The sequence below is a fragment of the Asterias rubens genome, chromosome 3 (assembly GCF_902459465.1).
Source record: "Asterias rubens chromosome 3, eAstRub1.3, whole genome shotgun sequence".
Classification (NCBI taxonomy): Eukaryota; Metazoa; Echinodermata; class Asteroidea; order Forcipulatida; family Asteriidae; genus Asterias; species Asterias rubens.
The window spans coordinates 21,658,330-21,686,266 of NC_047064.1; the positions used below are offsets into that span (position 1 = coordinate 21,658,330).

The 27,937-nt window shown below is 36.8% G+C and overlaps 1 protein-coding gene across 4 annotated transcripts; it reads right to left on the bottom strand.

The window, feature by feature from the left end:
- Window positions 1-498: 498 nt before the first annotated feature.
- On the bottom strand, window positions 499-27,934 carry LOC117287900 (cysteine sulfinic acid decarboxylase-like). 4 transcript variants are annotated; one of them, XR_004518857.1, is made up of 16 exons: window positions 24,458-24,557; window positions 22,947-23,105; window positions 17,366-17,491; window positions 12,746-12,836; window positions 11,392-11,498; window positions 11,051-11,166; window positions 9,531-9,610; window positions 8,983-9,037; window positions 7,969-8,085; window positions 6,916-7,059; window positions 5,779-5,802; window positions 3,698-3,900; window positions 2,874-2,925; window positions 2,622-2,711; window positions 1,274-2,283; window positions 499-1,171 (listed from the first exon to the last, which is right to left on the bottom strand). XR_004518857.1 is itself a non-coding variant. In XM_033768511.1 (15 exons), exons 2-15 carry the CDS (start codon window positions 23,077-23,079, stop codon window positions 2,098-2,100), a joined length of 1,524 nt encoding a protein of 507 aa, XP_033624402.1. In that variant the 5' UTR covers window positions 23,080-23,105; window positions 27,583-27,934; the 3' UTR covers window positions 499-2,097. The 4 variants fall into 4 exon arrangements, 3 of the variants coding, with proteins under 3 accessions (XP_033624402.1, XP_033624401.1, XP_033624403.1); XM_033768511.1 differs by lacking the exon at window positions 24,458-24,557 and adding an exon at window positions 27,583-27,934 and having other exon boundaries at window positions 499-2,283; XM_033768510.1 differs by having other exon boundaries at window positions 499-2,283.
- Between the last annotated feature and the right edge of the window lie 3 nt (window positions 27,935-27,937).

Genomic DNA, 27,937 nt, shown 5'->3' on the forward strand with positions numbered 1-27,937 from the left:
TATAATTCTGCAGCTATTTAATTACTCTATAAACACAAATCTTTGCATTTGTAAAAATGAAACTCTTCTTAAAAACACTTTATAATTTATAAGACATTCAATTTAACAAATTTTACATCCATATTCTTCAGTTGCTTGTCCTATGATGGGCACCTGAGTAAGTTATTTTGAACAAATTAAAAAATTAAAAATAATAATCTGAATAATAGTCTGGACAGGAATAAATTATCTAAAGCGCTTATACCTTTAAACATTTGATTAGTGTCTATGATTATGAATAGTACAAATCAAGAAATTGTGATTCAGTAACTAGACAAGGACACTTATTTAGTCATTTGTGAAATCAGCGGTTAGCTTGGTAGGATTTGAACCCACAACCTTGTAATTGGAAGTCATGCAGTCTAACCACTGGACCACACACTGTTGAACAGCGCTGAGTATTTGCTTATAAAGAGATGTATTTTACTAACCAGGATGAGAAGAAATTCTAACCTAGTGTCTTGCTTAATGATGCAAGTGTCTTGAACAGAATTTGAACTCTCACTCTGATCACAAAGATCAGAACACTCACCCTAGGCGTGGCACTGTTATTAAGTTGTTTTAAATTGTCTGAAACTTTCTCTAACTACCAGGCATGATATCTTCCAACCTGAGTATAATTTCTGATATTTTTTTTTTGATGGAAAAAATCAGAAAATTTGTGATTAAATAGCCTGAAAAGTCTATTAAAGCCTCCAACATGTGTAGGTCATTCCTTTACATCTCAAAATGTCCTACTTCTTTCCAAGAACTAAATACCATGCCTGAAATACACTTTATAAAAATGCTGTTTTCTCAACAAGTAGACACTGTATTCAGCTTAAACTACTACAGGTGACTTCTATAAGCCTTTTTGAGATATGGCGGACACAGTGTTACAACACTATAAGGTTTGGGTAAATTTGTGGGTATACACCCAAACCAAACAGTACACTCATCACGTCCGCCATACCTCAAAAAGGCTTATTGCATGTGTCTTGATGGTTTGGCCAATAAATCCGCTTGACGCTGACAACAATTAAACAATGACCCTACCTCAAAAAGAACTAGATTGAAAATACACATTGCAGCCAATAAGCCATTTTTGACTAAGTTTGGTACAATCATGAGCTCGATCACTTGTAGCGAATACCTCAGACTATCAGGACAGTTGCTATGTCGCATGATTTGGGGCAATCTTCTGCGAAGTTACGTAAGAGATGGTGAACACTCATACACAATTCTGAATGAATACCTCAGACTATCAGGACAGTTGCTATGTCGCATGATTTGGGGCAATCTTCTGCGAAGTTACGTAAGAGATGGTGAACACTCATACACAATTCTGAATGAATGTATTTCACAATGCTACCAGGGTCTGCTCATCTGGAGGTTGCTATACAAAAGCTTGCTCCGAACCATTTGACATAGAAACTGTCTCTATAGTTTGAGGAATTCAAACTTAAGCAGCAGGTTGTGACTAAGCAAGTAATTGTATCAGACTTTAATCAACTCTTACTCCCACATTTACAAGAGGTGGTGCCTTCAAAATAAAACTCTATTATGTACAAAAATAGTTTTTGTACACCCAATTTAGTTTTACAATTTGAATTGTTTTAAATTTTAACATTTTGTTACATTATAATACACCAATCTAAAAACAGCACAATTAAAAGAATACAAGAGTGACGAAGAGGCTTAAACAACTGTTTAAGATCAGTGGGGGTCACATATAATTGATACAGAACAGACCCACACCAACAATTAATGAAAGAATACTGAAAAATGATATTTTGGACTTGGAAACACTTTTGCATTTATAGAAACACTGTAGAAGGTTTGCCACCCAGTACCTAGAACCAATTAGAACCAATTTGAACTACATAATCAGTAAGCTTTAGACTTAAATTAAAACAGTTTTATTTCTCCTTTCCATAGCCGTATAAGCAATTTACCTCTGAAAAAATGTTGATAAGCAATATACACAGCTTAATTAGATGGCATTCAATTCATAAATAAAAAAATAATAATAAAAATGGCTGATTTTGTTGTCACTTTGGCAACAAGAAGAAGCACTTCTCAATCTGCAATAACGATATCATGACCAAGCCTCTCTATCTCATCAACAATCCAATCCACATCTTGTGTGGTCGTCGCATGATTGGCGTACACCATACGGATAAAGTTCACATGATCCCCTAACGGCTGGTAACCAATCATCATGGTCCCATTCTTCATCATACGTTCCTTGATAATGGGCGCCACCTGTATAGTCACACAATGGGAAATATTTCAATTCAGTTCTGGTCATTAGTTTTGTTTGACTCAAACATATATGAATGTAAGTAAAAAGATAAATACTTATATGTATTTTTAAAAAGAATTGAGTAAAAATACAATTTACATATACATAATATACAATAATAATAAATGACCAACCTGTGAATAACCTACTCAACAAACGAACAAAACAATAGTCAAAATGAAACTTTCAAAAAGAGTTGCTGTCGACTATAACACAGCTCGATTCCAAGAGAGAATTAATGATTTTAATAACAAGCACATAATATTTGTGTCTCATGGGAAATAATGAGCCATCTCACCTTGGCAAGTTTCTCCCAGTACTCGGGTCCTTCAGGGATGGATTGCAGGCTTGGCGGTACATACCAGAATGTAACATTGGTGCATTGTGGCTAAAAATAACAAGCAAATATATTCTTCATATTATAATATTCTTCTTTGAACTTTGTATTGCCTGCTTGACTATAAGTCACAACATTTTCAAGGACTGCCGAAACCAAGACTTGTATTCATAGACTAACAGTAAAGAAACAAAACTAGACATAAACTTTTACCTCCATTAGAAGCCTGAAGTTGTCTCGTTTTTGTATCAAGTCCGCCATGTGCCTATAATTAAAGAAAACAGAATTGAGAGGTGTAATGTATTAATGAAATGACCTGTACAAGTCTATTGTTGCTGATGATGTCACTAAGCCTGACTGGGATGGGGCTACTGTTAACTTCACCTTAACTCTACAGCAACAATATCTATCATGTAAGAGAAATGACAACAGATTCTTTCTTTCTAACATTTCTTTATATTCCTTGAAGCTTGCACCTTGAATAACCCTCTTGTGTTTTTAGATTTTAACAAGTCTATATATCTAGGCCTATTAGTTCGGGGGGAGGGGGGGGGACTTGAAAAAATCAACCAACCGATCAATCCATTAAACAATCAATCAATCAAATCAAATTAACCAAAATAATAAAATAAATCATCAATCAATACATTAATTTAAATCAATAAAAAGCGATTAATCAATCGACTCAACTTATCGTCCATTAATCAAATCAATAAAATAACCAAATCAGTACAAAATAATAAAATCAATCATCAATCAATGCAATAATTTAAATCAATAAAATAAATAATCAATCAAGTAAATCATCAATCAATCATTTAGTCTATAACTCAATCCATCAATCAAGCAAATCAATCAAAATAATCAATTTAGTCATCAATCAATGCAATCATTTAAATCAATAAAATATCAATATCCAATCGACCCAATTTTTTTAACAACCAATTAAATCAATCAATGCAACCAATCAAGTCAATCCTTCAATCAGGCATCTGGGGAAATAAATTCTAGTAGTTTATTAGCTTAATTGTACTAACCTTGAGTTTTCAAACTTTTGGTTGATTTCTGCCTCAAATCCGCGGTTTCCCTTAGCTTTCCACATGATCCAGAGTTTGAGGGCGTCGACCTTTCGACTACACTGGATAGACTTGTCTCCCGTGTCGAAGGACATGTCATAAAATTTATCCTTCTGAAAGAGGTAGGAAGCTGCTGCACAGTGGCCGTTATGCATTACGCTCTCCTGAAGATGGGAAAGAAGAGGGGGATCACTAACAGAAAAAAACCTTCACTTTATTTCATTTCTTCTGGTTGTGAAGTCAAAGACTCTCAGAAAAGCAAACTTAATCATTGTACTAGCCAAGAACTTCACGGAGAGAAGATAAGGAAAGAAGTTTCAGTTTTATACTTGAGAGGATAACCCCAAAGAATTATTCCAGGGAAAACCCACGCAGTCAGGCAGGGAATGAAAACCCAATCCGCATAGGGTCATACAAGTGTAGATGTAGGTGGACGGTGAGGAAAGGTACCTTGACTTCATTTCTAAAGACCATGTCATCACACAGGGTGATTTATTTCAGGCAACCATTGGAGGCAATCAACTGCACTTCGGCAGCACAAAAGACACTCTTCTAGCTGTCAGGCCGAATCCGAATTGGCGGCTATGGCTATGGCTACGACTGTTGCTAGGGGTGTTGCTAAGGCTGTTGCTAGGGGTGTTGCTATACTTCAACACATGATGACTGATGGTTATAAAAGAGTTTTACTAACTGCATGCTGCTAATGATCCATATTGGATTCACAAACAATTTACCAACACAAATTTGTTACGAAACGTCCATCTGTGCAATTTGATTTAAATCAAAGGAACAAACAGACATACATTGTACAACTTTACAAACCAAGAAATCTATTGTTGTTTTAATATTGCTATGGCAACCTTAGTAGTATGTTATTGGTTGTACAGCTAACACTCTAAGGGAACTCTGCAAGAAAATCAGGGTTGACCCCTAAATTTCCAGTGACTGGCCAGCAGGAAAGTTCTTTGGCCATTTCATTCGTCTAAATATAAGAGCTTTTTTTTACTAGTCTATATTTAAAGGCAGTGGACACTAATGGTAATTGTCAAAAACTAGCCTTCACAACTGCATTAAATAACAAACCTGTGAAAATTTGAGCTCAAGCAGTCATCAAAGTTGCGAGATAATAATGAAAGAAAAATAACCCTTGTCACACGAAGTTGTGTGCGTTTAGATGTAAGCTTGGGCGATATCGATTTATTTAATTCACGATATATCGCCAACAATTATCGCGATATTCGATATAATCGCGATTAATTAAATTTGACATCATCAGTCTTCAAACTCCCAGTGAAAGTTGTAGAAGAGACAGTCATAGCATAAGAGAGGTGTTCTAAACATGTTCTTCTGGTTTTACTCCAAACCTATGGGGTGCAAGATGTCTCAGCTAAGAAATACATCGAGATATTGCGATAATTAATCGATATCGCGATATATCGCGATATATCGATATTTCGATTAAAACCAAATCGATCCGATATCGAAATCGTTTCCAAATTAGTATCGCGATATTCGATAATATCGTGATATCGCCCAAGCTTATTTAGATGGTTGATTTTGAACCTCAAGTTCTACATCTGAGGTCTCAAAATCAAATTCTTGGAAAATTACTTCTTTTTTTGAAAACTATGGCACTTCAGAGGGAGCCGTTTCTCACAATTTTGTATACGATCAACCTCTCCCCATTACTCGTCACCAAGTAAGGTTTTATGCTAGCAATTATTTTGAGTAATTACCAATAGTGTCCACTGCCTTTAATACGAAACTTGAATGCTTTTCAGCAATGCACTAGCCAGTCGGACCACTTAGTGTCAATATTGACTGGTCAACAGCATTTGGCAAGATTGAACACTCTTCAGGGAGAACGCTAGAGGGAAAAAGCTTACGAAGAAAATCAAAGGAAGAGAACATATACATAAAAAAAAGTATCACAAATTTCATGCATCTTATTCGAACAAAAAATAAAAACAAAACAGCAACAAATTATCAGCATAACCAGTTGGTAACTGCATTGACAAGCATACATGACAATTAGTACTTACATACGGCATTCCATCCTTAGAATTCTTTGAGTAAAGAGATGAGATAAATTTAAGACATGATCTAAAGATGATGTTAGAGTTTAACATGTCACTCTCGACTACTGATGAAGCGATGGGAAAGCTTACAACAGATGTACAACTTTAGTTACCCCCAAAACACAGGAAGTTTGCACATCATTTTTTGCAATGCTTACAATTTCAGTTTTCTAATAAGTTTTTTTTTTAAAGAGCATGGCTGTAAGCAAAACTATTTGAGACCAAAAAATATTCACTGTCCCCTGTGTCTGCTCACTACAGATGTTTTGGAAGATGGTACGCGATTAAAAAAATATAAGAAGAATTGATGTTGGTTGATTTGACACAAAGAGTTGTCAATACCAGTGTGATTATAAAATATTTGACAACAGAAAAATAAGCTCAACAACTCTCTCACAAAATGATGATCTCCAGTGCAGAATTCAGCAGTAAGCAAAGCCAAGAAATTGGGCTCACCTCTTCCCGCACCAAGAAGGCAGAGCATTGTAAAGGAACACCCATCATCTTATGCTGACACCATGTGACTGAGTTTGGGTTCAGGTTTGGGTTAGGGTTAGGCCCTAGCTACTGCCATGCCGTACTCACCTCTTCCCGCACCAAGAAGGCAGAGCATTGTAAAGGAACACCCATCATCTTATGCTGACACCATGTGACTGAGTTTGGGTTCAGGTTTGGGTTAGGGTTAGGCCCTAGCTACTGCCATGCCGTACTCACCTCTTCCCGCACCAAGAAGGCAGAGCATTGTAAAGGAACACCCATCATCTTATGCTGACACCATGTGACTGAGTTTGGGTTCAGGTTTGGGTTAGGGTTAGGCCCTAGCTACTGCCATGCCGTACTCACCTCTTCCCGCACCAAGAAGGCAGAGCATTGTAAAGGAACACCCATCATCTTATGCTGACACCATGTGACTGAGTTTGGGTTCAGGTTTGGGTTAGGGTTAGGCCCTAGCTACTGCCATGCCGTACTCACCTCTTCCCGCACCAAGAAGGCAGAGCATTGTAAAGGAACACCCATCATCTTATGCTGACACCATGTGACTGAGTTTGGGTTCAGGTTTGGGTTAGGGTTAGGCCCTAGCTACTGCCATGCCGTACTCACCTCTTCCCGCACCAAGAAGGCAGAGCATTGTAAAGGAACACCCATCATCTTATGCTGACACCATGTGACTGAGTTTGTTCTCTCAACACCCTGCATCAGATGACGATACTTGGCAGAGAAGAGGACACTTCCACCCCAAGCAGCCTAAGGAATGTCAACAAGTACCAGGTTTAGTATTTACCCCCAAAAAACAATCAGACCAAGAATTACGAAAAACAGAGGATATGTAGAACAAAAACTAACAGCAGCCTAGGGATTGCCCAAAGGTGAACTAAATTACTTTCTTAAAGATGCTGCACCCCTTGGGTGATCTCGCCCTTATATGTCGGCTGCTCCAAGGTTGTGGAATGCACTACCGCATTTTTTACGGTGAGGTAGCTCGCTGGGGTCCTTCAAGGCCAAACTGTAATTACAGTTTTTAGTGTGTGAGTGACAGTTTTTATGTTCTTTGTTTAAATTGCTTCTGTATGGTATTTTCGGTTTGTTTTGTATGTTTGATGTAATTTTCACTGATTGTTAATTGCTGTTACTTTTTATGGATTTTTGCTGTAATTTACCCATTTGATTGTTTTCGGATGGAATAGTTTTCATAATTTTAATTTTCTTACTGGTATTGTGTTTTTGTTATGCGCTCTGGAACAGGCTGGTCCTGGAGAGAGCGCAATATAAGTTCAATAAACTACTATTATTATTATTACTATTATTATTAATACCCACAAACAAGAAAGACAGTCATTAGAACAAACAGACAGCTAGCAAAAATGCATGGACATGCTGTATACAAATCCACTTCGCATTTATTACCAGTACTGGTAAATACGTTTGTACATGATCAAATAATTTTCGTCTCACTGAGATGACAAATATTTTGTGACCTTGTTTTACTAATTTCTCAAAAAACTACAGCACTTAAAGCAAGTAATATTTGAAGGGAAGCTTTCTACCATCATTATCTTCAAACCGTGTAAGTTTAATGATGACATTGTGTTTTCTGTCCTATAAAAAGTGCCCAAACCCTGTCAAGAGGACGATAAAATATTGTATGAAACTTACATCCACATGCATCCAGATCCCATGAGCCTCACAGATATCTGCAATAGCATCAAGACGGTCATAGGCTCCTAGAACAGTCGTCCCTGATGTTGCTACAACAAAAAACGGCTCTCCACCCTAATTAAAAGAAAATAGGAACACATAAAGTACCTTATTATAAAAGGATGCTGAGAGAAAGGAAAACTTCAAACAAATTAGATGGAAATTAAGAAACCAAGTTTGAAGTAAGGTCCTTAAAGACAATGGACACTATTAGTAATTGTCAAAGACCAGTCTTCTTACTTGGTGTATCTCAACATATGCATAAAATAACAAACCTGTGAAAATTTGAGCTCGATTGGTCGTCGAAGTTGCGAGATAACTATGAAAGAAAAAAACACCCTTGTCACACAAAGTTGTGTGCTTTCTGATGCTTGTTTTCAAGACCTCAATTTCTAAAACTGAGGTCTCGAAATCAAATTCGTAGAAAATTACTTCTTTCTCAAAAACTACGTCACTTCAGAGGGAGCCGTTTCTCACAATGTTTTATACTATCAATCTCTCCCCATTACTCGTTACCAAGTGAGGTTGTATGCTGATAATTATTTTGAGTAATTACCAATAGTATCCACTGCCTTTAAAGATTTTCTTGCAAGTCTTCAAATTTTATTTGTTCAACCCCAAATCTTAAAAAAATAAATAATAATAAATAAAAACAGTTTCCTTTATGGTTTATTATAATATATCTGACAATACAAGTCGCATCCCCTTTATTAAGATGATCCTATGGCTGCCACTTCCCGGGTTGTAGAGTAACCATGGGTGTCATCCCTTGCTACACTGCGGTAGTGGTTGCATGGCTTCTAACGGCAACCCAAACAAAGATATTGACAAATACAGAGACAGACTGCCAACATAGGGCTAGATAAGTTGACTTATGAGGCTTCCTTGGGTTAATTACCAGAAATATATTTAATAAGAAATAATAACTTGTACTTTTAGGAGTTCAATCAACAGATAGGCAAGGACTCTTACATTGTGCTTGGTTTCAATGATGGCTTTCTCAAGATGATCTGGCATCATCCTCCCGCTATGAAAACAACAAAAATCAAAATTATGAGCAAAACCAATTTCCTACCAGAATGTTATTTTAACACACTTCGAGGAAGATGGATTGTTAAATTCAACCTGTCAAGATATTAAGAAAAAGTTTTGAAAATTGATAAATTGATGAAGCTCCAAGGCTAACAAAACTAAAATAATTTGTATTAAGATATAAAGCACAAGGGAAACTGACTGCAAATTTCTCTTTTTGTTTATAACTTAATGTTGTATCGTATACTTGTTCATGATCCCTGGCTACACTGCAGTTAACGGTTGTATGGCATTCTGACCGGCACCCCAGAACAAAGAATTTGACAAAATAAGGAGAGCGCCAACCAAGGCCTAGATAGCTCAGTTGGCAGAATGCTGGCACAATAAACCTGAGGTGGGTCAAATCACGCTCAAGTCAATTTATCTGGATTCAAAAACTAAACCTCGTACTCCAAGAGAAACTGAAAACAAAACAATGTAATACGTACATCTCGTCAGATTTCACAAAGACGATGTTGTCCGTTCCAAGACCAAGAAATGCTGCTCCTTTCTTGATTGAGTAATGACTCTAATAAATAAGATCAAAATTGTGAAATAAGAAATACTGTTATCAGCTAGAAATACAAAGTAAATTTTAGTAAAACATTGAAGTTCCTTCTGGGCTGTTCATTATACAATCATGAAATCACAAATTAGGAATTAAAGTAAACCAAAACAGCAATGCTCAACTGTACCAAAAACAAGTCTTCTTTTCCCGTTTTTCTCAATAAGAAATTTTAAGCATTCACAATGACCAGAATTAAATATTGTCGTCTAGTTACTGAATTACCATTTCTTGATTTGCACAATTCGTAATCATAGACGTTAAACCAATGACGATTTGTATGAGAGAGACTGGCTGTTGCCAGCTTCGTTTTTATATCCCCTTGTGGGAGTTTGCTAAGTTCCCTTGATGGGAAGATTATCTAAACAAACAAATAAAGAAAGAAAAAAAAGAAAAAACACCCCAACACCCAAACAAACATCCCAACACTACAACATCCCAAACAAACAAACAAACAAACAAACAAACAAACAAACAAACAAACAAACAAACAAACAAACAAACAAACAAACAAACAAACAAACAAACAAACAAACAAACAAACAAACAAACAAACAAACACACCAACAAACAACAAACGAGAGCAATAATTGATGATGACTCTCTATTAAAGGTAGAAAGGTATTTGGGTATATAGAGAGATGTTTTTAGAATATAGTACAATGATCTACACAAATTTGCCTCGAAATTGTGTGGTTTTCTTTTTACCTCGTTGACTAACACGATCGACCATTTAAGGGAGTCAAACTTTTGACACCCATAAATGGCCGACCGTGTTAATTCTTAATGTATAAGGAAAAACATGCAATTTTAAGTGATACTTATGTGGATCATTATATTCTACTTTTTAAACATCTTTCTAACCAATGCATTTCATAAAAAACAGTTTCAAAAACACTTTTTAATTTTTTAACTCTTTTAACTTTTTTTACTTTTTTAACTCTTCTGATCCAAGGCAACGCGTTCCCTAAATAAGCAGTGAATGCTTTGTGCCTGCTACTCACATGTTCCGATGTAAAGAGAACGAGTCTTGCTTGACCATACAATCCTTGCTGTTTAATCTGAGGACAGTGCTTGTATCAGACTGTGCTAACCTATACTCACATGTTCCGATGTAAAGAGAACGAGTCTTGCTTGACCATACAATCCTTGCTGTTTAATCTGAGGACAGTGCTTGTATCAGACTGTGCTAACCTATACTCACATGTTCCGATGTAAAGAGAACGAGTCTTGCTTGACCATACAATCCTTGCTGTTTAATCTGAGGACAGTGCTTGTATCAGACTGTGCTAACCTATACTCACATGTTCCGATGTAAAGAGAACGAGTCTTGCTTGACCATACAATCCTTGCTGTTTAATCTGAGGACAGTGCTTGTATCAGACTGTGCTAACCTATACTCACATGTTCCGATGTAAAGAGAACGAGTCTTGCTTGACCATACAATCCTTGCTGTTTAATCTGAGGACAGTGCTTGTATCTGGCAATGTTCATGGCGTACATGTTGGCAATTGAACCACCTACAACAATGGAGAAATATATCACCATTAATTTGACTTTATAAGTATAATAACTAGTTCTTACAAAGCGCATTTTACACTAGCCGTGCAAACAGGCCTGCGTATAAATGGTTTGTTATTTTAAGCATATGTTTGGATACACCAAGTAAGAATACTGGTCTTTGACAACTGGTTACCAGCGACTTTAAGACATAAAAAGGTTTAAGATTTAGAAACATTGCTGACCTGGACAGAAGATTCCATCACCCGATTTATATCCGCACAATTCTCTAAGTTTCTTCATAACTTCAAGTTCCATCAGAGTGAAGACAGGCGAGACTTCGTATGTATACCTACAATAATAAACCATTTATGGTTATAATAGTATTCACACAATTGCAACCAATGAAAGCTTTTTTAAATAAAAACTTCAAAAGTTAATGAATTTTATAAATAATACTTTCCTTTGAATCGGCGATAAAGATTATAATTTGTTTTTATTAAGCACTGTATACTTTAATAGTACTTTCCCGAAAAAAAATCCACTGGCAAATCACTCGGATGGGAATCGAGGTCTCGGGTTCAAATCCCACCTGAGTGATCTGATTTGCCTGTGAAGTGTTTTTTTTCACAGAACACAGGAAAGTACTGAGTATACAGTGCTTTAAAAAACCTGGTGTAGGGAATTATTTTTTTTGAATTTTTGTAATAAAGAGTGTATTTGAAAGAGTGTATATTTGTGTATAAAAGATGATGGTAAGAAAATCATAAATTTTATTTAAATTTTGAGTAGTGAACCACAAGGGACACTGACTAAAGTCAATTGTAAATAAGTTGGGGTTGAACAAAGAAAAAATGTACCCAGTCTTGCGGTTTATATTTGGAATAAAAAGTTCCATGCCCTATAAAGGTGATCCCTCTGCTGCCCTTTCCCAGGTTGTATCATAAACATGGGTATGATCCCTGGCTACAGGGCAGTTAAAGGTTGAATGGCTTCTGACTGCTGGATCCCCCGGACAAAGGTATTGATAAACTAGGGACACCACCAACATTAAGGCTAGATAGCTCATGATCCCTGGCTACAGGGCAGTTAAAGGTTGAATGGCTTCTGACTGCTGGATCCCCCGGACAAAGGTATTGATAAACTAGGGACACCACCAACATTAAAGCTAGATAGCTCATGATCCCTGGCTACAGGGCAGTTAAAGGTTGAATGGCTTCTGACTGCTGGATCCCCCGGACAAAGGTATTGATAAACTAGGGACACCACCATAGCTCAGTTGGTTTAGGGCTGGCACATTAATCTGGCGGTCACAGGTCCAAGTCCCACTCTATTCAATTTTCCTCTGTTTATAGCCAAGTTCCTCTAAATTTTAAAAGCTGTTGAGCTGTTAAAATTTAAGGGGGGGGGGTTATATTAGTTGTCTGTCAGGTTTTTTTTTTAAATGGAAGCAACTTAATATTAATAATACAAAATTAATGTTGTTATTACTATGGGGGAGGGGAGGGACTAGGGGGAGGGGGAGGGGAAGGGACTGGGGGGGGGGGGGGGGGGGGAGGGGGTTGTTGGTTGGTGTTGATGGGGGACAGAGTGACTTACTGGCTTGGGTTGATAGCATCAGACATCCATTGCCCAGCGAGACCATACAAGTCTTGACCAGCGAAGAGTTGATTGAAGAAGCGAGGATGACCTTCATACATGGAATTCAAACCAAAAGATAATTTTAGTATAAGCGGTTTCTAAAAATGCACTTTGATGCCCCATCAAATTTTGGGCAAATCTTAAAATCTCGCAAAAAATGTTGTGCCGCAACAAAACCAGTATTGGCCCAGAAAAGGTTTTCCATACCATTTTGCCAAAATGGTGTGCCGCTAAAAAAAAAACAGTAGACAAGACGTCAGAATGTAAAACTTTTATCAGATCAAAATTCTAACAGCAGTTTCTCACAACATTACAAGCAATTTTCAAAGTGTTATAAAACTTAATATATTAAAATTAGATAATAGAACTAGCTGTTACAAACAATTTACCAACCAAAAGGACCTATTGGTGTGCACAAAATTACCTGATTTTTCGACCCTTGCAGAGTCTTTCACAAAAACAGGTAATTTCCATTTCGGTTTCAAAATTCTTGTGTCATTTAGCTGATTTGTATTTTGATTTACAATAGTTGCAGTTTAGCACAATATACTAAAACACATGCCTGGAGCTTAAATAAATAAAAGAAGCAAATTACTAAACCGACTTGAAAAGGGAATACAGGCTTCAAGTTATTGAACCTGATGGTGCCGGCATTTTGAGAAACCTAATAGTAATACTTTTAATTTATTTTTAGTTCGTGCTAAAATGTATACCGCCATTATTATTTTATTGGCTTTTATATGGTAATTTTAAAATTTTGTTTTAATTAATTTATTTGTTAATACTGCTGTCTACTACACTATTTTATTGTATTGCAATAAAATGTACATAAATAAGGGAACATTTAAAACCGGCAGGGTTGTTGCCGTGTGATAAAGGCCCCAGCCGAACCCATTTATAAATCCCTTTTTGGTTAATATAGTTGTAAAGCTCTTTAAAGACCAGCAAGACCAGCGTGCAGTATCTGAAAACAGCGGGTTATAAACACAGCTCCAGCTGGTCATTTAAAAACACCCCCACGTGAGGCGCTCTCTACCTATGGGAATAGTGAAACTGTCTGAGGTTTTTATGAGTGTACTTTTTATTGCAAAGTAATTAAATTTAAGTTTAATTTATTCTATATATTTTTTGCATTTTTATTGTTTTAATCTATTTTTATTTTATCCTGATTGATGGCGACACTCCCCATCGCATAAGTAAAAAGAACTATACAAAATCGCAACGGATTTTGTTTGCTTTCAAACAGCTGCTTGCAGTGTAATCCAGCAGACATGTCAGAGGTGGATTTCACAAAGAGTTAAACAGCCAATAAAAGATGATCTCAAATAAATAGTTATTACAGTTTTCTAACAGCTGCAGTCCATAGGAAACATTAAAAAAATATAACGAGTCTCTTACCTCACGTGGGTAAAAATGGGTTTTTGTCCAGAACGCTTTAAGCCAAATTTCTGAAAAGCGCGGGGTCAAACAAACCCGCGCGACAAAGGAATCGTGACGTCAGTGGCGGCTATTTGATGTGGAAAACAGCACCCTCAGTTTGCAAAAGCTGGAGAACTGTGTTTAAACCCAATTAGGGGAAATCGTCACTGGTGTCAAGGGGTCATTACAATAGATAAGCCGTTTTTGACTCTCGGCTGAAAAAGCGCCGCGGCCGGATGCATTTTTTACTTGAGTTATTTATTACTAAATGCAAATTTTGAGAGTAAAATGGTTATTAACCGGTATCTACAATGTCTGTTTGGCCATAAAAAGGTAATAGTTGAAATATTGAGATCATCTTTTATTGTCTGTTTAAGACGAGTCACTCGTCCTTACTTAGGAGGAGCCGTACGTTTTTCATACCTTCTAGGAGTCCTAAGCTAGGACTAGTCCTAACTCTTTGTGAAATCAACCCCTGAAATGGCCAGATACGGGCGATTACCGTATTAGTACTGTATGTTGTATTGGCCCATTACTGGTGGAGTGTTGGCTCATTTACAATATTTGCACATTGGCAATAAATCGGCATAAAAACAGTTGCCATCAACCAGTACAGGCCCAATAACGTCCATGCCGATGCTGGAACTTCTGTATTGGGCCATCAAAAACCAGAGTTGGCCAAGTACAGGCAACCCTCAGTCCTTACTGAAATAGTTTGCCCAGCCCTGAGTTTGCCGCTATAAAACAATATTTTTCTGTGCTTAGCAAGTTTTTGTGCTTACAGGCTTTGTGAAATTGGACCTCAAGACTTACACCACTGCCATGCTTAGAGCCATGAAATTAGGACCTGACCTACCGGTGTGTGGTACACTTTCTCTCTAAATACATAATGTGGAAATAATGGGCCCAAGTAACTCACTACCATTGACACCCCTCATTGATTCTCCTACAAATTGGCGTCCCAATAATATTCATTTTCTTTTTTAACAACAGAGAGTCTACCAGAAACAACACAATTAACAAGAGTGGGGTGGAAGAGTGGCTCGAAAGTCAAACAAACAATTACAACGGGCTAAATTGAATAATGTCGGAATAAAATAGTCACTTGCAACCAGCCTAATGGACCAGCGCCACCTGCTATTGTTGTCAATACCAATAAAGACATTTACGTCATCTATTTCAAATGTCTCGTCCTAATGGGTTCTTAAGTTGGGCGTCTGTAACCAGAAGTCTCTCTGGAACACCATTGATTTTTGTTATCGCAGTCGGGACTTAATTGTGAAGAAACAACATTTTCTGAAGACGTTTTATTCGATTAGATCTTTGCCAAGTAACGTTATGTGTCTGGCCGTTTGAACCCCAGGTTTCAACTATTCTGAGATTTCTTTCACAAAGGTGTTAGATGTACAGTGTCATAGAAGTCCACCCAAGGTTTCTTTTTCCATTAAGAATTTTTATTTATGTTTACTCCCAAAATATTGAAATCTAGCTGAGAAGGTTTTCCAGACAACGTAAGTTCGGTATCTTAAGTCAGGCTGCAGTGCTTTTGTACGAATAAGCACCGATGAATAATTTTGCTCTAGAGGGACAAGGAATTTTTCTCTGGCAAAGGGCACCTCATGACGAATGATTTCCATCAGAGGCAATTTGAAAGGAACTGCTTCATCACAGGCCAGGAAAACGTCTTCTTCAAGAGGGCAAGGCCACTTTCATGTTGCAAAGAGCACCACAAATGGAAAATCTTATTGACTGAAGGGGATTTTGAGGATGCTTTTAAATTGATCCAGATTTTTAGCGTCTGGAGATGGAGATGACAAAGAAAATAAAAACCACAAGTAGCTTCTCCCAGAACAACAACCAAGTATATTCTAAAGAAGAGTCTATTATTTGTTCCAAAAGACATTTCACATTTTCACAAGTACTTCTTCCTCAATGAGAGCCAACATTGAACAGTGAATGGGGTGGGGGCCCAAGGGGCCAGGAAAAAAGCTTATACTTTGGTTTATACAATTATCAATTTCAGAAATTACAACATATTCAAAATGCTGCAGCCCGTCTTATTAGGAAACGGTTTGATCACCGTTCAGATATGACACCAATTCTTTTTGATTTACACTGGCTTCCACTCAAAGTTCGTGTTGAGTATAAAATTGTCTGTGTTATTTTAAAACTTATTCATCACGGTAAATCGGCCCCTCGCTATCTGTCAGAATTAATTTCAATTTATGTTTCTCATATTTGTACTACATGTAGAAGTTGTGTTGGTGTCAAACTTAATTTTTCCTTATAGTTGGCCCAAAGCCTTGCAAATCTTATGGGGATCGGGCTTTTTCTATTTATGGTCCACCCTTTGGAATAATTTACCCATTCATTTGAGGATTATCACCAACTTTGATATTTTTAAAACCCATCTCAAAACATTTCTTGTTAAAAGATATTATCTTTGACTTTTTCATTGCCTTTTCTGTGGTGTTATATTGTTGGTTGTCGCGTATTGGTGTTTGTCATTGTTTTTGTCGTTCCTATTGTACAATGTAATTTTGCTGTATTTTGCTTACTCTTTTTAGCTTAATGTTTATAATATGTAATATACTGTACAGCGTTTTTATATTGAAAAATAAATTATTATTATTATTATTATTAAATATACTGGGGGACAGTCAATTATAAACAAACACAAATAGAGACATTTTAAGACATGCTAAAAGCTTCATTCCATAGTGGATTGACAATGGCTGAAGATTAAAATAAATAAATTAAAGGCAGTGGACACTATTGGTAATTACTCAAAATAATTATCAGCATAAAACCTCACTTGGTTACGAGTAATTGGGAGAGGTTGATAGTGTATAAAACATTGTGAGAAAGGGCTCCCTCTGAAGTGGCGTAGTTTTCGAGAAAGAAGTTACTTCCCACGAATTTGATTTTGAGACCTCATTTTTAGGATTTGAGGTTTCGAAATCAAGCATCTGAATGTGCACAACTTTGTGTGACAAGGGTGTTTTTTCTTTCAATATCTCGCAACTCCGATGACCAGTTGATCTCAAATTTTCACAGATTTGTTATTTTATGCGGATGTTGAGATACACCAAGTGAGAAGACTGATATTTGACAATTACCAATAGTGTCCAGTGTCTTTAAATAATGAGGTTTACTGACCTGGTTTCACACTGTAATCAAATGTCTGTTGGCAAAGTTTCAAGATTTTCTCAGGTGGCATCGCTTCATCTTTTATTGCGAGATCTAATTTTTCTTTCAGCTCTTGCGGGTGGACGAAGTTGGACACTGAAAGAAAGAAATAAAACAGTAAAGAAAGGCAGTTTTAAAACAAGAACAGGTTCTTGGGTGTTGTGGCCGAACAGTCAAGTTCCCCCTATCCTAAGCTTTGGTGGTGTTAGCAGCAGAGTGTGAGTTCGAATCCCGGTCATGACAATTGTGCCCTCGAGCAAGGCACTTAACCGTAAACTGCTTCATAAAAAGTTGGGAAGGCAGTGCATTCTGCTCTACCAGCCAGGCTCCTAGTGGATGAAACCCATGCCTACATCCTTATACGGACTGTGAAGGGGATAACCCTGTTTCAACCCTAGGAATACAATGTAGGCGGCAACAAGACCCTGGTAACAGTTGATTTGGGTCAATTTTCCCAAATCGGTTAAGTGTAGCTCTATCCTTATGTTAGATGATTTCTCCTAAATAAATAAGGCAATCAATGTGTGGTGAAGAGGTTTTCAACTAGTGGTTTAAACCCAAGAAGGCCTGGTTCTTGATAATTTTACCGAGACGAAGTTGAGGTAAATTATCAAGAACCAGGCCTCGGCGGGTTTAAACCACTAGTTGAAAACCGATTCAACACACTTTGATTCCCATTCATAAATACCTTTTCGGTCAAAAAACATCAACACTTTAATGGTCAAAAAGTAAAATTAATGCAAAAATTATAATTTTTCAATGATTTCTTTCAACATAACACCCCTCCAGCTATGAAATTGTAAGGCCCAGTCAAGGCCCTCGCGTAAACAACTCCTTATAAGGGAATGCTGTGCGCGTCTCGGTCGTTGCTCTCGACCAATAGGAATTAAGAAACTGTCTTACAAGCACAGGTGCAAGGTCGCGTGTCACGCCTATGAATTAACACTTTTTACCGGTCATAAACAAAGGTTTATACACACCCACGTGACGCGCTCTCCACCAATAGGAATAGGGAAACTGTCTGAGGTATTTATGAATGTAAAATATGAAAGTTGTGCATAGAACAAAGTCTGACAATTTGTGCTACATTATTCTGCTTTGACTTCATTTTTCTTCTTCAAATTAAAAACAAATACTTTTTAGGTTCCCAAGACTTTATACTGAGATCTAAGCCTAAGGAATAAATACTTTAAATTTGTGCAGGAGAGAGAAAATCGTCATACAGTAGACACAAACAAATTAAATTAAATTGAATAACAACTTAGGTTCTTCCTAATGTCTCTAAAGGCATTACATTTGGCATTCAAAACATACATTAAGAAATCCCTTTTTACAACTCTCCACACAAAACAGCGATGTGAATCTGCCACAAATTACGTCCAATTTGTACCAAACGCTCGCTGAAATTTGATTTGTAAATTTACCTGCATCAGCAGAAAGTAAATAGAGTGAATCTGTTTTTGCTGCCTCATTATTTAGTTCTGAATAGAACTGCAATTCACAGAGTACACAACACTTAAGAACAAGCCTGTCTTGAAGAAGGAGTGATTGATACATGTATAAGAATAAGAGTCTTTAAGACAATGTGGTTGTCAGAAAAATTATGCTTTTAACAGTCCTCCCTAAAAGAATCTGCTTTTCTTTCATCAATTTTGTTTTATTCAATTCATTGTCGAATTAAAAAGCAAATACAATTCAAACTCCAATTCAAAAGCAAAAACTTTCAGTCGTTTCATAATTTATGGTTGTTTCTTAAAGGAACACAATGCCTTGGATCGGTCGAGTTGGTCTTTGAAAAGCGTTTTGTGACCGTTTGTTATAAAAAGCATATGGTTAAAAAGATGATGTAAAAGTAGAATACAATGATCTACACAAATATGCCTCGAAATTGCGTTGTTTTCTTTTTACCTCGTTCAATAACACGGTCGGCCATTTATGGGAGTAAAAATTTTGACTCCCATAAATGGCCGACCGTGATAGTTCGCGACGTAAAAAGAAAACCGTGCAATTTTGAGTGATACTTGTGTGGATCATTATATTCTACTTTTTAAAACATCTTTCTAACCATATACATTTCATAACAAACGGTTTCAAACGCTTTTTATAGACCAACTCTACCGATCCAAGGCAACGTATTCCTTTAAAGGCAATGGACACTATTTGTAATTACTCAAAATAATTATTAGCATAAAACCTCACTTGGTAACGAGTTATGGGGAGAGGTTGATGGTATAAAACATTGTGAGAAACGGCTCCCTCTGAACTGACATAGTTTTCGAGAAAGAAGTAATTTTCAACGAATTTGATTTTGAGACCTCAAGTTTAGAATTTGAGGTCTCGAAATTAAGCATCTGAAATCACACAACTTTGTGTGACAAGGGTGTTTTTTCTTTCATTATTATCTCGCAAGTTTAACGACTGATTGAGCTTAAATTTTCACAGGTTTGTTATTTGATGCATATTGAGATACACTAACTGTGAAGGCTTAGTCTTTGAAAATTACCAATAGTGTCCACTGCCTTTAAAAAGCCTACAAAACTCAAACCCATCACTCAGTGTTGCTCCAACATTATTATTACCCTCCTAGTCACTGGGCCATTTATTTCACCCCTTGAACCATCTCAGCTCCCTTTGGGAGTATACAGCCTGTGCCACAAAGCTAAATCAATTACAAAAACCATCTCTGCCCTCACATGTATCCATTTACTTCTGGGTGAAGAGAAGCAATTAGAGGCAAGTGTCAATTGCTTGCAGGAAACAAGTGTTTTGAATGGGATTCAAACCCAACCCCAATGACTCTGCAGGTCAAAACCATGGCTCGTACATGTGTTTGGGGTAAAATTCCACAAAACAACAGGACTTGTGACTAAAAAATTTACCCAGAATTTATTTGACCAGAATTTATTTTACCAGACCAGAAAATAAATAAATAAAAACTTTAAAAAAAAATTCATGTAAACTGTTTCCATTTGAAGAGTCACTGAAAAAGATTTGTCTAATGGGTGAGTATACTTCGATGCTCGACAAAGAATGAAAGGTTATACCAGACTCAAACTCAACCTCAAAGTCAACATTGGAGTTTCATTTCTTTAAATTAAGGATATTATACAGCTGTGGTATTACTAGTCAACTGAAAAGCAAAAGACCGCTAATCTTGTTCATCCCTGAGTTTACTTGCCTAATGCTACCCTGCTGGCCTTGTGCCTGCAGTCAAGCATCAAAATTGAGCCCAGAAAGGTAGGGCATCAACTGTTATGTTTGCACAAAAAAACTTGTTCATAATGTATTTTGTTCACCTCCGGTGAGAGGCCCATTTTTTTGTATTGTACAAAACAAATAATCCAATTCAATAAATATGCCCTGAGGTCATTATGTAAATTTAGCGATGTTGAGATTTGCTGATTTTTCATCTTCCAATGGGATCGTCGTTCTAGGAAGGGGACAAGGATGGTTAAGCACGGTCAAGGGGAGTCAAGTGTTTAGATTGAATTAAGCAGATAAGGTTACCGGTGATGTGTAGTGTCATACACAATCATGAGTGAATGATCCCCATAGGTTGTTTCTGTTGTTTTTTATTTCACAGAGACCTTTATGAATTAATTAAAGGCACTGAGCACTATAATGAATTACTCAAAGTAATTGATTTACTAGGTTACAAACAATTGAGAGGTGTTGATAGTAAGACATTGTGAGAAAATGCTTCCTCTGAAGTAACGTAGTTTTTAAGAAAGAGGTAATTTTTCACTAAAATATTAAAAGACTTCAGGCCTGAAGCCTTACTAGGCATTGGCAACAATGGTGTTTTTTCTCTCATTATTTTCTTGCAACTTCAATTACCAACTGAGCCTAAATTTTCCAAGTTTTTTTGTAACCAACTAAATTTATACAGTCGTTATTTTTTTGAGTAATTACAAAAAGTACGGTGCGGTTTGATGAACAAACATGTAATGAAAACACCAGGTAGATTATTCCTTTGACAAAACAAAAACTGCATGACCTACATATCAATAGTCAGACCTTTTGCCAATTAACCCAGTTCAATTAATGACATCACCGAAATAGTTCTTGGTTGAATCAGGTAGTGAACACTATTGGTAATTACTCAAAATAATTATTAGCATAAAACATTTCTTGGTGACGAGTAATGGGGAGAGGTTGATGGTATAAAACATTGTGAGAAACGACTCCCTCTAAGTAACATAGTTTTTGAGAAAGCAGTAATTTTCCATGAATTTGATTTTGAGACCTCAGATTGAGACCTCTAGAGTTTGAGGTCTCGAAATCAAGCATCGTGTGACAAGGGTGTTATTTCTGTTACAGTTATCTCGCAACTTGGACGACCAGTTGAGCTCAAAGTGAGAAGACTGGTCTTTGAAAAATACCAATAGTGTCCAGTGTCATTAAGAGAATTGTTTTCCCTGCTAGTTATTGCAGAGTGAACACATTTAAAACTCCAAACATTTTTGTTTACACAATTGATAAGAATTTATTTATATTTATTTATTCTTGATATCCAACAGCGATTAGTCGCCACTTACAGGAGTCGATAAAAGCTATGTATAAATATAAATATAAATAGAATGGTAGTTTTGGTGCTTTTTCCAATTAAAGCATTACTGTATAATCGATCAGGCCAATTTTATGGCTCATCCCACGACTTATTTCACAAAAAATGTTTCTTTCAGTTGCATGGAAATAATTGGGGGAAAAAAACACCCAGATTCAAAGACTGATAATGTATAGATTATGTACCTAAACCTACGACTTTTTGATCTTTTTACTTAACCACATTAGTGAAATGTTTCTCAAATTTTTTAAAATACTATTGAAATACTACAGGCTTATAATCAAGAGTATATACCTTCCCTTTAAATGGTCTGGCTACTTTTTGTAGGACACAAAACACAATGTCCACAGATTTACATTAAACTCACACAGTTTGAAGATAATGATAGTAGAAAGCTTCCCTTAAAGTATTACTGGCTGAGTTGCTGTAGTTTTTGAGAAATTAGTCAAACAAGTCACACTATTAATGTTCGCTTCCGTTTGAGGAAAAATATTTTAGCATGTAAAACATATTTTCATACCATTGGGAAGCCTTCTGATATCATCATCTTCAAACTATGCAAGTTTAATGTAAATCTGTGGACATTGTGTTTTGTGTTACAAAAAGTACCCAAATCCTTTAAAGCCATTGGACCCTTTCGGTACAGAAAAAAAACAAAAAGTTCACAGATTTACAAATAACTTACAGGGTTTACAGAAGGTAGTGGTGAAATACTTCTCTTGAAATATTATTCCATGAAATGCTTTACTTTTTGAGAAAACAGTAAAACAATATCAATTCTCGTTAACGAGAATTACGGATTTATTTTTAACACATGTCATGACACGGCGAAACGCGCGGATACAAAGGTGGGTTTACTCCGATTAAGCCCAAATTTTCACAGGTTTGTTATTTGATATAGAAGTTGTGATACACGAAGTGTGGGCCTTGGACAATACTGTTTACCGAAAGGGTCCAATGGCTTTAAGTGTTTATAATGCTCACCTTTGCATTTTCCAGCTGTCGTCTTCTCGATTGCTTCCTTAAAAATCAGCTCATACATCTTCTGGAAGAACTCCCGGTCGCTCATAGAGTGACTCTCCTTCCCATTTATCACACCATTTGTAATGGTTTCCATGGCAATGGTTTATGCCTAGTGCTTCCCTGTAAACGAGTTTTTAAAAAAAGAATCGGGTGAAAATAGTCAAACATACAAAAGCACAGCAAAAATAAGTTTGTGATATGAGACAATTGCACATTCCTTGGTTACAGTATGTTTGGAAAACCTTTATATTCAAATATCCCAGGTTTTGACTACATAAACAGTATTGTCCAATGCCCACACAGGTTTGTGTATCACAACTTCTATATAAAATTAAAAAACCTGTGAAAATTTAGGTTCAATCGGTCATCGGAGCCGGGAGAAAATAACTTTGAAACCCACCCTTGTTTCCGCACGTGTCCTGTGTTTAAAATAAATCCGTAATTCTCGATATCGAGAATTGATGTTGTTTTAATGTTTTGTACCAAAAGTGTCCAATGGCTTTAAAAATGAAAAAATGTGGACACTTTTGGTAATTACTCCAAATACTTGTTAGCATAAAAACTTACTTAGTAACAAGCAATGGAGAGCTGTTGATAGTATAAAACATGGTGAGAACCGGCTCCCTCTGAAGTACATGTAAAGTAGTTTGATAGAAATCAAGCATCTGAAAGCGCACAACTTCGTGTGAAAAGGTTGTTTTTTCTTTCATTATTATCTCGCAACTTTGACCACCAATTGAGTTCAAATTTTCACAGGTTTGTTATTTTGTGCATATGTTGAGATACACCAAGTGAGAAGACTGGTCTTTGACAATTACCAAGTGTTAAGTGCGTTTAAGGACACTTCCATTGGAAAACCTTAAGTCAATGGGAAATTTTGAAGGGGCACCAAGGCCAAGACCAGGGGCAACGGAGGCCACTTGGCCTCTGTGGGCTGCGTGTAACTCCAGGCATGATTGTTCAGTTAAAGGCAGAGGACACTATTGGTAATTACTCAAAATAATTATTAGCATAAAACCTTACTTGGTAATGAGTAATGGGGAGAGGTTGATAGTATAAAACAGTGTGAGAAACGGCTCCCTCTGAAGTAATGTAGTTTTTGAGAAAGAAGTAATTCTCCACGAATTTGATTTAGAGACCTCAGATTTAGAATTTGAGGTCTCAAAATCATGCATCTAAAGCACACAATTTCGGGTAACAAGAATATTTTTTCTTTTATTATTATCAGGCAACTTCGATGACCAATTGAGCCCAAATTTTCACAGGTTTGTTATTGTATGCATATTTTGAGATACACCAAGTGAGAAGACTGGTCTTTGACAATTACCAATAGTGTCCACGGCTTTAGAAAACTATTTAATTTTCAGATTTTCCTGTCAAAGAATTTATGCTACATTTTCACTTTAACTCAGACAGTACAAAATCAATGGAAACAAAAATAACAAACAAAACCAATTTATAAAACAACTTACTGTGAAAGTGAGAATTCCTCTGAATAAAAACAGTGCCTTCAAAACAACTGACAATTTCAAATGGCGCAGAGATCCAAATCCATGTGAAATAAACTTTTAAACTGTGATTGAAATGGTCCTATAATTTATATTTATAACCCTAGAAATATTCAAATTTGAGTCACGTCCAGTTGCAGGTTGTTCCACTCCACTGAAGGGGTGTGGGTAATGTGTGCTGTTTGACTGTCATGCACATAAGACCTTTCATTTGCAGCATCACAGCTCGAGTTTTTTCCCAACCCAGATTGGAAAACTATGGAAAGCCATAAATGCACATATCAAGAAAAGATCAGGTTTTTTTGTAACAATGATTCAAAATTTGTTGATTTTGTTTAACACAAAACAACTATTATGAAAGGTATTTTAATTTTGCAGAAAATGTAAACTTTTGGTAAAAACATCTGTTTTTACGATTTAGTGTTTTATTAAGATTCGGCCGACCATACCAACCAAGGCGATTTGTTTATATCAACAAAAGAAAGCTCTACAGGGCCTACACTAGATTTAATGTAATAGCAAGTAACAATGCTTACTTGCATTTTTCTGTCTGGCTGTCTGTACATAAAACCTCTCTCTAAATGTCTTGAATGCATTGAACTGCACACACAAGGTTTCCCCTACTTCCTGCTCCAAATCTGGAACACTGCTGGGTTATATCATTGAACCCATAAACTCGCTTAATCATTCAAAGACATTTCAAAAATATAATTGAAAACACACTCTTTTTAACCATTCAACAACATTCGTATAAGAGACACAAATATTTCAGACCAAGTCTTTCTCTTTTCTGTGCTAACTACTGTATAAGCAGAAAAATTGCTGTAAAAAAAAGCAAGACAAATTAGGCAGCCATCTTAAAGCCAGTGGACACTATTGGTAATTGTCAAAGACCAGTCTTCTTACTTGCTGTATCTCAACATATGCATAAAATAACAAATCTGTGAAAATTTGAGCTCGATTGGTCATTGGAGTTGTGAGATAACTATGAAAGAAAAAACACCCTTGTCACACGAAGTTGTGTGCTTTCAGATGCTTGATTTCGAGACCTCAAAATCTAAACTTGAGGTCTCGAAATCAAATCCGAGGAATATTACTTCTTTCTCGAAAACTACTCCACTTCAGAGGGAGCAGTTTCTCACAATGTTTTGTACTATCAAGTAATCACCAATAGTGTCCACTGCCTTTAAAGGCAGTGGACACTATTGGTAATTACTCAAATAAATTTTTGCCATAAAACCTTTGTTGGTGACGAGTAATGGGGAGAGGTTGATGGTATAAAACATTATGAGAAACGGCTCCCTCTGAAGTGCCATAGTTTTCGAGAAAGAAGTAACTTTCAACGAATTTGATTTCGAGACCTCAGGTTTAGAACTTGAGGTCTCGAAATCAACCATCTAAACGCACACATCTTCGTGTGACAGAGGTGTTTTTTCTTTCATTATTATCTCGCAACTTCGATGACCGATTGAGCTCAAATTTTCACAGATTTGTTATTTTATGCATATGTTGAGATACACCAACCGTGAAGGCTAGTCTTTGACAATTACCAATATAGTGTCCACTGCCTTAAAGCGTTCCCCATGGCCATTGATTTGTATTGTCACATCATTAATTTTCATACATATCACCGACACTTCCAGTACAGAAGGCCGAAGCACAAAATGACATTATGGGCTTCTGACAAGTGACTAGTTACCTGGATGACAATGCTGGAAGCTCATTGTTCCATACCTGCAGGCTGCATAAACTACTTGCCGACTCTCCACTACATCTGTACACTATAGCCACACTGTACATTGCAATTAAAGCCTTACACACCAACACCGTTGCCTGCAGAAATTAACCTTTGTATTCAGGGATATCATTTCTGACGGCAAACTTATGAATATTTAATGTGCATTTAAAAACGAACAATTCATATCATGGACACTGACCAGGCAGTGGTGTGTTCGAAGGTTGGTGTAAAGGGGGAGTGGTCATGTACATGTAGGAGTTTGAAGGGGGGGGCGTAGCCAGCAGTTATTGGGGCTCAACGTTATAGAGCTATCACTTATCAGTACAGTTCAGAAAATATACTGCAAATCCCCGCTTAGCAATAATGAGCAGGTTACCAGTCACAAATTGTACATGTGACATGGCATTTTGGTTGGTATGAACCTTATTCTGGTAATTAGCATTATTTTATTTTGCTATAGCTAATGTTTATAAAAAAAAACAGCTTTATGACATTGGATGCTCCATTTGCCCAGAACACCAAATAAACATTTAAAGGCAGTGGAAACTATTGCAGTATTGGTAATTACTCAAAATAAATTTTAGCATAAAACCTTACTTGGTAACGAGTAATGGGGAGCTGTTGATAGTATAACAGATTGTGAGAAACGGCTCCCTCCAAAGTAACGTAGTTTTTGAGAAAGCAGTAATTTTCCTTGAATTTGATTTTGTTTGAGACCTCAGATTTAGAATTTGAGGTCTCGAAATCAAGCATCTGAAACAAACAACTTCGTGTGACAAGTGTTTTTTTAAAATTTCATTCATATCTCGCAACATCGACGACCGATTGAGCTCAAATTTTAACAGGGTTGTTATTTTATGCATATAAGTTGACATACACCAAGTGGGAAATTAAGTTGGTCTTTGACAGTTACCAATAATGTCCAGTGTCTTTAAGGGGCAGAGCTTTTTGGTATTGAAAAGTTGTCATTGCCAGGGCTGTAGGCTTAATTTGACCAGCATCTTTAAAGCAATACCACTATTTTCTACTCTACTTACTACTATTTTGCTCTGTCACAGTCATGTAGCCTTCAATTGTCACATAGGCCCTATACATGCCCTAAGTAATAGTATACTTCGCATTGGGGCTATACTCTTTAGTTGACAGACAGTCCAGTAAAACTGATAGTGCTACGGGCTAGCTAGGGAACACTGCTTCTCAATCCTTTGCCAACTGGGCTTCCAAAAGTAACAAAAGCCTGTAGGTAGTCAATAGCGGATTCCGCTGTTGACTCTCTAATTTGAGGTTCGTTCCGCTATTGATCATGTTGATATAGCGGAACGAACCTCATGTACTTCATGTAGTATTTTACCTGGATTAATGTCTGGATCTGAATGAAAGCCCGCTCAACTTCACTAGTCCTTGAACATGTTGAAAGGCGTTCACCTTTTCAGTGAAAATCAAGTGTTCTGACCATCAGAGGAGACATGGGCATGATGGTATGCATGTGAGACTGTGGGTTCGAGTCCCCGTCGTGGCACTTGTCAAAACGAGCCGTAGGTCCCATGCACGTAAAATAGGGTAAACTAAAGGTACTCATCAGCCTCGGAACACATGCGTGTGTGACCATGGTGTGACACAGCACTTTATGCGGACCACCATACATATGCATGCATGCTACACAGACAACATAAATATTGAACTTTGTGACTGACACAAAAAACATA

Excerpts from the sequence above, each read along its gene's own strand:
- LOC117287900 (XM_033768511.1), bottom strand. The coding sequence starts at position 23,079 with ATGGAAACCATTACAAATGGTGTGATAAATGGGAAGGAGAGTCACTCT. Across the intron at positions 12,837-17,365 it reads TGATTACAGTGTGAAACCAG|GTCATCCTCGCTTCTTCAAT; the intron begins GTCAGTAAACCT and ends CCATGTATGAAG. Across the intron at positions 9,611-11,050 it reads TTCTCTTTACATCGGAACAT|AGTCATTACTCAATCAAGAA; the intron begins GTGAGTATAGGT and ends CTTATTTATTAG.